The following is a 12,333-nucleotide window of genomic DNA, read 5'->3' as shown; positions in this document are numbered from 1 at the left end:
CAAACACTGAATATGAAAATATCCAAATAAAATGTTACCACTCTGCCAAAAGCCCTGTCCCCAGAGCCAGCCCTAATCCCTAGAGCCCCTCACCATCCCCCAGCGCCAGCCACTGACCAAGTCTATTGCACCCAACCCCATGCCAGCCTCCAGCCCCCCATCCCAAATGCCTCAGTGCCAGTCCTGTCCCTTAGAGCCCTCATCACTACACCATCCTCCTGTTCCCTGAGCCCCACTGCACCCAACCCCCCCGAGCCTCCCTCAGTGCCAGTCCCCAATATTAGCCCCCCCCCCCCCCGAGCCAGACCTGCTCCCATAGCCCCCCTCACTACTAGCTCAGCCTCCAGAGCCCCCCCCCCCCCAGCACTAGCTCCACTCCTGGAGCCCCCAGTGCCTGTCCCACTCCCCTCACTGAGCCCTGTGCTGCTACCTGCATCACAGCAGCTCTGGGGGCCAGGATACACTGCTCTCACTACAGCTGTTGGGAGAAGCATGTCCTACTTTGCCTCTCAGCCAACCAGCACCAGGCAGAGGCGGGATTCTCCACCCAGCCGTGGGAGAGAGCTTCCCAGCATGGTGGGAGGCCGTGCAGGGAAGCGCTCTTCTGCAGCTGGGAAGAGACCCAGCACCAGCTGGCTGAGAGGCGAGGCAGGACATATCTCTTCCAAGACCTGTGACAAGAGCAGTGTACCCCAGCCCTCAGTAGTCACAGCCTGGCAGCCAGCAGTCCGCAGCCTGGCAGTTGGGAACCACTGCTTGAGCAGAGAGGCAGATGGAGCAGCCCCGCGTCTAAAACAGCAGTAGCTGTATGCCTGAGGGTCCCAGCAGGGTGTCCATGGACCAGATCCGGTGGCTTGGTGGGCCAGATCCAGCCCGTGAGATGCATCTGCCACCCCTGAAAGGTCCCCAAACTAGAGATGTTAAGATACACATTTATTTTGGTAAATGTGTAACCGCTTTGGAGCTGCCCGTCCCCCCAACCCATCCTGCTGCCTCTCTATCAGAAGCAGCAGCTGGGTGGGGAGCAGGCGGGAGCTTCATTCTGCTTTAGACTAAAGCAAGAGTATCTCCAATTCAAGAGTTTGAACATTTTAACCCTTCCAATTAAAGGCTGGCAGTGCCTCAGTTTAATGCTATTGTATCTATCATTGTGAATGGAAATAATCATAGTTTAAGTGAATATTTTCCAATTCACTTTAGAAGGCTTTAAAACAGGTGCAAATGTTTGTTTGGGGATATTTGGTCAGAATCAGTCTAAAGGAACAAAATTTCAGGGAATTGAAAAATATACTGCTTACACAAAAACTGCATCTTTGAGCAATAAAGTACCATAAACATCTGAGGAATACAATTCAAGAAGAGAAATGTGGCACCAACATTGACAAATATTTTCCCAGAAAACAATGTGCTATATTATATCAACTTGCTAGTGATCTGGCCACATATTATATATCTATGAGCAATTCCACTGATTACCAGACTCCAAACTGAACTACTTTAAAAGCAGGTATTCTTTCACTGAAATGACATACAGAAAGCAAAAATAAGACTTTCAAATACATTACTTACTCGTGCTCAGCCACATCAGGTAAATAAGCTGCATTCTTTTGTGCTGGATGAGCCATAAAAACAACATCCAGATCATCAAAAGCACCAGCTTCTATGAGATCTATTTTGCCTCCTCCATCTTCTTCCGCAGGAGTCCCCAGAACGGTGATCTAGAAGACGTTATAGGGGTCAGGAAAACTGTCAAAAACCTACCTTTGCTGAAAAGTCTCAGAAGGGTAGCAGTGTTAGTCTGTAACTTAATGAGTAGTTCTGTGTAGGGATGTGTGGACAGTTTGCAACAGGGTTTATTGTAGTGGTAGGTTCCTGGGTGACAGTATCAGAGGCACGAGTGTGGCTGCTGGAAATAACTTACTTCAGGTTAATGGGATGTCTGTAGGCAAAGACTGGCCTGCCTCCCAAGGCCTGCAAGAGTGAGGGATCTTTTTCAGGGATAGGTTGTAGGTGGTCAATAATGCACTAGAGAGCTTTAAGCTGGAGACTGTAGGTCAGTGGTTCCCAAATTTTTTGGCATCACGCCACCTTCTTGATTTTTGAAAAACCATCATGGGCCCCCCCAAAATACCAAAACCTGTTGGGGGGGGGAAATCTGACCAGGGCAGCAAAACTTGACGGGGGTGGGGGTAGGGGAAGGAGGAGGACTGGGTCACCTCGCGTGTCCCCTGGAATTTCTTCACGCCCCCGCAGATTTGACTAGCACGTTCTGTTATTTTCCTTGTTGGGCCTGTCTTAAAGAAGATTCCTGGGTACTCAATCATCTGGCTTTGTCAGACTATTTCTTCACTTCCCCAGATGGGTATTTAAGTTTTAAGAATGACTGTTGTACGTAGTTGCAACCATGTTGGTCCCAGGATGTTATAGACACAAGGTAAATGAAGTAATATCTTACAATTTCAAACAGAAGTTGATCTAATATCTCTCTCCAACTTAGACCAGTGGATGTGGAATGAGCCTGTATCACCTCTACCCAATAATCTTGGGTGTTTTGCAATGCCCTACTCCTGTGGTCACCAACCATGAATGCTCATGTTATACTGCAAGATGTGGTTGTTCAAGAGGAGAACCATGGTACAACTGGCATGCTGCAGTCACACACATTCTTTAAGAAGCACTGGCTTGCTCCCCTCACCCACAGAAGTCAGTCCAATAAAAGACATTAAGTCATACCTCATGTCTCCTAAAAAACCTGACTAGCAGACAGACTCCATCTCCAGCGTGTTTGTTAAATACTGAACAAACATGGTTAAAATGGACAGGGCTCGACAAACTGCTGTTTCTACTCGCCCATGGTGAGTAGATTTCAGTCAGTCGCTCCGTGCGTCCCATTCACCGGCGCTGTGTGCATGTGCAGTGCCGGTCTGGCGCATGCATGGTACGGGGCTGGCAAGTAGCTCTCACCAGTTTGTAGAGCCCTGAAGATGGAGGCTTCTTAGTGCCTCTGGCAGCTCCAGAGAAAGAGAAGCCTGGGAAATAAGAGGCAGTTTTGGGCTACAACAGGAACCAGACTGCTGGCACTTAACATTAAAAAGGTTGTAGAGCAGATATTACACTAAGGGCTGGGGGGAAGCCGATGAATGCAGAGGAGCACATGGATCGAACACACATCTCTTAGGAGAGGGTCTATTAATAGAGATTCTCTATGTTCTAGTGAGGAGGAAAGGATAGAAGTATGGGTCAGATCAGATGAGACAATCAAATGAAAAAGTCTAACAGGAAAGGACAGACAGATAAATAGGGACACATTTTTAAAGTGCTTATACACAAATGCTAAAAGCCTAAATAATAAAATGGGTGAACTAGAGTGCCTAGTTTTACAGGAGGATATTGACATAATAGGCATCACGGAAAGTTGGTGGAATGAGGACAATCAATGGGATAGTCATACCAGGATACAAAATATATCAGAAGGCTAGAACAGGTCATGCTGGTGGGGGAGTGGCACTATATGTGAAAAAAAAATGTAGACTCAAATGAAGTAAAAAACTTAAATGTGCTTAAATGTTCCAAAGAATCTCTATGGATACTAATTCCATGGTCCAATAATAAGAATATAGCAGTAGGGATATATTATCAACCACCTGATAGTCACTATCACTACAAGTGACAGTGACTATGAAATGCTAAGGAGATTAGCGAGGCTATCAAAATGTAAAAAAAATCAGTAATAGTGGGGGATTTCAAATATCCCCATACTGATTGGGTACATGTCACCTCAGAATAGGATACAGAGATAAAATTTCTTGATACCTTAAATGATTGCTTCTTGGAGTAGCTGGTTCTGGAGCCCACAAGGGGAGAGGCTATTCTTGATTTAGTCCTAAGTGACTAAATCTAGTTCAAGAGGTAAATGTAACTGGACCACTTGGAAATAGCGACCATAATGTAATAAAATTTAACATCCCTGTGGTGGGAAAAACACCTCAGCAGCCCAACACTGTAGCATTTAATTTCAAAAAGGGGAACTACACAAAAATGAGGAAGTTAGTTAAATAGAAACTAAAAGATACAGTGACAAAAGCAAAATCTCTGCAAGCTGCATAGAAACTTTTCAAAGACACCATAATAGAGGCCCAAGTTAAATGTATAGCCCAAGTTAAAAAATACAGTAGAGCCACCAAGAAAGTGCCACCATGCTTACCCAAGAAAAGAAACAGTGACAGATAAAAATACAACTTTTTAAAAGTGGAAGTCAAATCCTAGTTAGGAAAATAGAAAGGAGCATAAACTTTGTCAATTAAGTGGGAAAATATAACAGCTAAAAAGGAGTTTGAAGAACAGCTAGCCAAAAACTCAAAAAGTAATAGTAAACTGTTTAGGGACATCAGAATCAAGAAGTCGACTAAAACAACCAGTGGGGTCCTTGGACAATCGAGATGCTTAAGGAGCACTGGAATATGATAACGTCATTGCGGAGAAGCTAAATGAATTCTTTGCTTCGGTCTTCATGGCTAAGGATATTGGGGAGATTCCCAAACCTCAGCTATTCTTTTTAGGTAACAAATCTGAGGAATTGTCCCAGATTGAGGTGTCATTAAACCAGGTTTTGGAACAAATTGAAAAAATTAACAGTAAAAAGTCACCGGGACCAGATGGCATTCACCCAAGAATTCTGAAAGAACTCAAATGGGATATTGCAGAACTATTAACTGCGGTTTGTAACCTATCCTTTAAATCAGCTTCCGTACCTAATGACTAGAAGATAGCTAATATGACGCCAATATTTAAAACAGGCTCTAGAGGTGATCCTGGCAATTATAGACCAGTAAGTCTAACACCAGTACTGGGTAAATTAGTTGAAACTATAGTAAAGAATAAAATTGTGAGACACGTAGATGAACATAATTTGTTGGGGGGGGGGGGGGGGGGGGGGAAGGTCAACATGATTTCTGTACAGGGAAATCTGCCTTACTTATCTATTACAATTCTTTGAAGGAGTCAACAAACATGGAGAGAAGGGGGATCCAGTGGACATAGTATACAGGCAGTCCCCGGGTTACGTACAAGATAGGGACTGTAGGTTTGTTCTTAAGTTGAATCTGTATGCAAGTCGGAACTGGCGTCCAGATTCAGACACTGCTGAAACTGACCACCAGTTCTGACTTACATACAGAATCAACTTAAGAACCCCAGGCGTCCCCAAGTCAGCTGCTGCTGAAACTGATCAGCAGCTGATTCCAGGAAGCCCGGGGCAGAGCAACTCTGCCTGGGGCTTCCTGTAGTCAGCGCTGGCCAGTTTCAGCAGGAGCTGACTTGGGGACACCTGGGGCAGAGCAGCTGGGGTGCTGCTGGGTTGCTCCAGTAGCGCCGCTCCTGGGTGCTACTGGACCAACCTAGCAGCACCCCATCTGCTCTGCCCCAGGCGTCCTGATTCAGCCGCTGCTGAAACTGACCAGCAGCGGCTGAATCAGGACCTGGGGCAGAGCAGCTGGGGTGCTGCCGAGTTGGTCCAGTAGTGCCCAGAGCGGGCGCTGCAGGACCAATCGGCAGCGCCCCAGCTGCTCTGCCCCAGAGTCCAAAACAAAAGCCTGGTCTGCTGGGGGGGGAGGGGGGAGCACACTAGCTGCCCCCCTCCCTCCCCAGCAGACAGGGACACGGGGAGCAGAGCCTCTGAGGCTTTGCTCTGGCAAAGCCTCAGAGGCGAGGGACCCCGCCGCGGCTGCGGCTTCAGTACGGGAGCCTGTGGTCTGCTGGGGACGGTCCCCAGCAGACCACAGGCACCCAGATTGAAGCGGCAGCAGCAGCGGCGGTTCCCCGCGCCTCTGAGGCTTTGCTCTGGCAAAGCCTCAGAAGCGCGGGAACCCGCCCGGTGCCCCTGGTCTGCTGGAGACGGTCTCCAGCAGACCAGGGGCACCGGAGCAGCTTACCAACGGGGCTTTCTCGCCCCGACTTCCAGGGCGAGAAAGCCCCGTTCGTAAGTGCGGATCCGACATAAGTCGGATCCGCGTTAGTCGGGGACTGCCTGTACTTCGATTTCCAGAAAGCCTTTGACAAGATTCCTCACCAAAGACTCTTAAGTAAGTTATCATGGAATAACAAGGAAGGTCCTTTAATGGATTGATAACTGGTTAAAGGACAGAAAACAAAGGATAGGAATAAATTGTATGTTTTCCAAGTGAAGAAAGGTAACGAGTGGAGTCCCCCAAGGTTCTGTCCTGAAACCAATCCTATTCAACTTATTTATAAGTGATCTAAAGAACGGGGCAAACGGTGAGGTGGCAAAATCTGCAGATGAAAGCAAACTGCTCAAGATAGTTAAGACCAAAGCAGACTGTTAAGAGCTTCAAAAAGATCTCACTAAATGAAGTGACTGGGCAACAAAATGGCAAGTGAACTTTAATGTTGATACATGTAAAGTAATGCACATTGGAAAAAATAATCCCAACTATACAGACAATATGACGGGGAATAACTTGGCTACAACTACTCAAGAGAGATCACAGACTCATAGTGGATAGTTCTCTGAAAACATCCACTTGGTATGCAGTGGCAGTCCAAAAAGCAAATACAGACAGTCCCCGGGTTACACACAAGATAGGGACTGTAGGTTTGTTCTTAAGTTGAATCTGTATGTAAGTCGGAACTGGCATCCAGATTCAGCCGCTGCTGAAACTGATCAGTTTCAATGGCGGCTGAATCTGGACACCAGTTCCGACTTACATACAGATTCAACTTAAGAACCCCAGGCGTCCCCAAGTCAGCTGCTGCTGAAACTGATCAGCAGCTGATTCCAGGAAGCCCCGGGGCAGAGCAACTCTGCCTTGGGCTTCCTGTAGTCAGCCGCTGGTCAGTTTCAGCAGCAGCTGACTTGGGGACGCCTGGGGCAGAGCAGCTCGAGTGCTGCTGGGTTGGTCCAGTAGCGCGGCCGCTCCTCGGCCCTACTGGACCAACCCAGCAGCACCCCAGCTGCTCTGCCCCAGGCGTCCTGATTCAACCGCTGCTGAAACTGATCAGCAGCGGCTAAATCAGGACTCCTGGGGCAGAGCAGCTGGGGTGCTGCCGGGTTGGTCCAGTAGCACCAAGGAGCGGTGCTGCGGGACCAACCGGCAGTGCCCCACCTGCTCTACCACAGGCCCTGGGCTTTGCTCCACGTCTCCCTGGTCTGATGGGGGGGGGCCCCCCACTAGCTGCGTCCCCCCCCCAGCAGACCAGGGAGACACGGAGCAAAGCAGCGGAGGACGCAGGGCCGGACCCGCGGCACTTCCAGATCAGCTGAAAGTGCCGCGGGTCCGGCCCCGGGTCCTCCGTGGCTTTGCTCTGCGTCTCCCTGGTCTGCAGACCAGGGAGATGTGGAGCAAAGCGGCAGAAGACCCGGGCCGGACCCGCAGCGCTTCCAGATCAGCGCCGCGGGTCCGGCCCGGGTCCTCCGCTGCTTTGCTCCTCGTCCCCCTGGTCTGCTGGCTTCCCCAGCCGACTAAGGAGACGGGGAGCAGCTTTTCTCGCCCCGGAGGAGGTGGGCGGCAGGACCAGGCATCCCACCGCTCCAGTCCTCCGGGGCGAGAAAATCCCCGTTCGTAACTGCGGATCCGATATAAGTCGGATCCGCATAACTCGGGGACTGCCTGTAGAATGTTAGGAATCGTTAAAAAAGGGATAGAGACTAAGACAGAAGCAATAAGATATTTTCTATATAAAACCATGGTGCAACCACATCTTGAATACAGACGTGGTTGCCTCAACTCAAAAAAGATGTATTGGCATTGGAAAAAGTTCAGAAAAGGGCAACAAAAATGATTAGGGGTTTGGGATGGGTCCCATATGAAGAGACATTAAAACAGACTTTTTAGCTTAGAAAAGAGGAAATTAAGGGGGAATGAGAGAGGTCTATAAAATCATGACTGATGTGGAAAAAGTGAATAAGGAAAAGTTATTTACTTATTCCCATACAAGAACTCGGGATCACCAAATGAAATTAATAGGCAGCAGATTTAAAACAAACAAAAGGAAGTTTTTATTCACTCAGCACACAGTCAACCTGTGGAACTCATTGCCAGAGGATGGTAGGAAGACCAGGACTTTAACAGGGTCCAAAAAAAGCGCTAGCTATATTCACGGAGGTTAGGTCCATCAATAGCTATTAGCCAGGATGGGTAAGAATGATAGCCCTAGTCTCTGTTTCTTTGGAAGTGGATGACAGGGAAGGTATCAGGGGAGAATGACTTGTGTGATCCCACCCACTGGGACATCTGGTATTGGCCCCTGTCAGCAAACAGGATACTGGGCTGGATGGATCCTTGGTCTGACCCAATATGGGCGTTTTTATGATAGGGACCACACTGGGCCAGCTCCCCTCATTTCCCCCCCAGGGAAACCCTGCCCGTCAGGTCTCACCTTCACCGCCACAGGGGACGGCTCCGACAGACTCTCCAGGGCACCTTTCACGCCCAGGGCCGCGGCGGCCCCCACCTCGGCGATGAGGTTGTGGCCGCAGGCGTGGCCGATGCCGGGCAGCGCGTCGTACTCGCACAGGAAGGCCAGGTGCAGCGGGCGCGGCGCGGGCGGGCCCCAGTCGGCCCGGAAGGCGGTGTCCAGCTTGTAGCGCGGCTGCACCGCCCAGGCGGCCCCCGGCAGCTCGGCGCCGGTGAAGAAGCGGATCATGGCGTCGTGCGCCTGGCGCTCCTCGTACGCCAGCTCCGGGCGGCTCCAGATCTCCCGGCTCAGCGCGCTCAGCCGCCCGGCGCTCTGCTCGATGCACTCGACCGCCCGCTGCTTCAGCGTCGCCAGCCCCGCCGGATTCGCGGCGGGCAGCTCCAAGGGCCCCATGAAGCCGCCGCCCGCAGGGGTGGGCGGCTCGGGAACGGAGGCGGCGAACATTGACCGAGCGCGCCAAGTCCACGCGAGCTGCTCTAACCACAGCACCGGGCGCCGCTTCCACAAATACTCTAGAGCCTCCCGCAGAGCTTGCTGGGAAATCGCCCTTTGCTTCTCCCCAACCCCCTCCCCCCGCGCACCGCGTCAGGGAGGGGAGGCCTGACCGTTCGCGGCTGTATTTCAAAAGCGCAGGAGGCGGGGCTTGCAGCGCTCCAATCACGTATCTAGGAACGGCAGAGGGCGGGGCTTCCCCCACATCTTACTTTTCTTCTCACACTCTACTACCCAAAGGGCTGTGGGGTAGGTTGCTGGGAGGGAGGGAATTTCCCTCCCTAATGTAATGGTCTCAGCTCCCTAGCCTGCTCAGATGGTCAGTGGGAATTATTCTGGGAGGTTCCATGGTTTGCCTTGCACACTCACCTATATAACAGTGATAGAAATGTATCCTCAACTCCCGTCCCCTTTTACCCCTTCTCTACTTATGCTACATCGATGACATCTTTATGATCTGGACCCATGGCCAAGAAACACTGGAGACATTCCACAGAGATTTTAACAACCTACATACCACCATCAATCTCAGCCTGGACCATTCTACACGAGAGATCCATTTCCTGGACACCACAGTACAAATCACCAATGGAAAATTAGACATCACTCTCTTCAGAAAACCCATCGACTCATTCAGTTACCTACATGCCTCCAGCTCCCATCCAGAACACACCATACGATCCATTGTCTATAGCCAAGCCCTTTGAACCGCATCTGCTCTAATCCCACTGACAGACCAGAAACTTCAGGATCTCTACCAAGCATTTATAAACCTCAATGACCCACCCGAAGAATAAAAAAGCAAATTGAAAGAGCCAGACGAATACCTAGAAACCATCTACTTCAAGACAGACCCAAGAAAACCAACAATAGAACATCACTTGTCATCACAGCCCCCAACTTAAACCTGTCCAACACATTATCAATAAACTACAGCCTATACTGGAACAGGATACTACACTCCAAGAGGCTCTGGGAGACAGACCCATAGTCTCCTATAGACAACCACCTAACCTCAAGATGATTCTTACCAACAACCACAGGACATACCACACTAATACCAACCCAGAACCTTCCCTTGCAACAAACCCCGTTGCCAGCTTTGTCCACAGATTCACTCTGCTGATACCATTATTGGACCTAACCAAGTGAGTTATAAGATCAAGAACACATATTCCTGCTCATGCAGAAATATAATTTATGCTATCATGTGCCGAAAGTGTCCGTCTGCTATGTACATTGGACAAACGTCTCAGACACTTCGCCAAAGAATCAATGCCCACAAAACAGATAGTAGACAGGATCACAAAGAAAAAACAGTTTCTTTCCATTTCAGCCAGAAAGGACATTGTCTCAACAACTGGATTACCTGTATCCTGCTTCAAAGACCTTTTAAGACCACACTTGAAAGAGACTCCTCTGAACTGTCATTCATATTTAAATTTAAGTTTAAACAAAGACATTAATTATCTTACCCATTACAAAGATAGCTTCCCCAATTATCACCTCTAATATCATTAGCTCACAGACATTTACCTTCCCCCCATCCTCCTTGTGTTCTGAAATTTGATTTGTCCTTTTCATATGTGTTCGTTTTTTTTAATTGTATCCTTTGGTATATACGGTTGTGACAATTTTCTTCCACTATTTGATCTGAGGAAGTGGGTCTGGCCCACAAAACCTCATCACCTAATAAACCATCTTGTTAGTCTTTAAAGTGCTACATAGTCCTGTTTTTTGTTTCAGCTATATAACAGCCTTTGAAATATGCAGATTATTATCATATCCACCTCTCAGTCTTTATCTTCTTTACAGCTTAAACGTGCCCAATTCTTTCAACCTTTCCTCATAAATGATGTTTTCTTAACCTCTTATTCCTGTTGCCTTGCTCTGAACTCTCCAGTTTATTCACCTCTTTTTCAATGTATAGTGTCTCAAACTGGACATAGTGTTCTGAGGCCTTATTAGTGCTGAGTGGAGCTGAACAATTACCTCCTGTTTCCATATGACACTCTGGTAAATATATCCCAGAATGGCATTTGTTGTTTTCTCATCACATTGTTGACTCACATTCAATATGTGATCAACTACAACCACCTGTTCCTTTTCTGCTGTACAGCTGCTAGCCAATTAAACCCTATTTTGTCTTGTACACTTGAATATTCCTTCCTAACTGAATGACTTTGCACTTCAAAAAAAATCATCTTACTGATTTCAGGAAAATTCTCCAATTTATCAAAATCATCTTGAATTTTATTCCTTTCCTCCAAAGTATGTGCAACTCCTCCAACCTGGTGGCATCTGCAAATTTGATAAGCACATTCTCCACAACATGGAGTGAAATGAATAAAATGTTGAACGGTAATAGACCTGCGACAGATCCCTGTGGCACCTCACTTGGTATGTCCTCTCAGCTTGACAGTGAAATCACTGAGTGTAGTTGTGTACCTTCTTATAGTAATTTCATCTAGACCACGTCCCCCTAGTTAGCTTATGTGACTGTCATGTGGGACGGTGTCAAAAGCATTACTAAAATGCAGTATGTCATACCTACTGCTTCCCCTTCATCCAGTAGGCACATTATCCTGAATGTAATGGGGTTTAGAAAATTGATAAGAGATGTTAAAAGGTTCAGGGGAAAAGTCCATGGGTGGCAGTGCTAAGGATAAAAAGGAGTGTGAAAAGTATATTAGGAACAAAAGTAATCAGACCAATTGTATTGGGAGTATGGACAACACTGGATGGAAAAGGTGAAATTGTTAATAAGGATGCAGAAAGGATTCAATAAATATTTCTGTTCAATATTTGGAAAGAAGTAGGGTAGGGGTTCCCAAACTTTTTGACACGGGAATCAGTAAATCCATTCATGAGCTTTTGGAGGACTGATAACATTCATTTGCATATTTGCATATTCATTAAGCAAATGATGAATATTCAAATAAGTTGTTTCTGGTCCTCCCAAAGCCCCCAGTGCCGGCATTAGCAAAGCTTTTGATACAGTCACCCACAATATTCTTGCCAGCAAGTTAAGGGAATATGGATTGGACAAATGGATAGAAAGCTGGCTAGATCAGGGTTTCCCAAACTTTTTACTTTAGTTGGAACCCGGTTTTATTCAGTACTGTTTTTTGCAGCCCAAAAATATAAATGCATATAAAAAAAAGAATGAAAAACGAATAAATTTTCAGTGTTTCACCCAGCTGCATCCTCCGCCCAGCCTGGGCCAGGTCTTGGAGGACCCAGCGCTGCATGGGCACTCTAGGAGGCGGGAGCAGGAGCAGATTGGGGGTAGAGTATCTGGCTAGGAGGAAGGGTGCAAGGGGGGTAGCGTTGCCAGGTATCTGGTTTTGTACCCGATAGTCCGGTATTTCAGGGTGTTGTCCGGGAAACAAATTGAGAAATTACCAG

The 12,333-nt window shown here is 47.9% G+C and overlaps 1 protein-coding gene across 1 annotated transcript in view; it reads right to left on the bottom strand.

Annotated features, from left to right (window-relative positions):
* PM20D2 (peptidase M20 domain containing 2) overlaps nt 1-9,621 on the bottom strand; it is a 34,025-nt gene extending 24,404 nt beyond the window's left edge. The window contains exons 1-2 of the mRNA XM_075923875.2: nt 8,395-9,621; nt 1,570-1,718 (exon numbers count right to left, since the gene is read on the bottom strand). Of these exons, the coding sequence (XP_075779990.2) occupies nt 1,570-1,718; nt 8,395-8,877 (632 nt within the window). The 5' untranslated portion in view covers nt 8,878-9,621. The remainder of the gene's footprint in view (nt 1-1,569; nt 1,719-8,394) is intronic.
* Between the last annotated feature and the right edge of the window lie 2,712 nt (nt 9,622-12,333).

Source organism: Pelodiscus sinensis, chromosome 3 (genome assembly GCF_052426305.1).
Source record: "Pelodiscus sinensis isolate ZL-2025 chromosome 3, ASM5242630v1, whole genome shotgun sequence".
NCBI classification, from domain to species: Eukaryota; Metazoa; Chordata; order Testudines; family Trionychidae; genus Pelodiscus; species Pelodiscus sinensis.
Note: the sequence above shows the minus strand (reverse complement) of the source record. Positions and strands in the feature narration are given on the sequence as shown.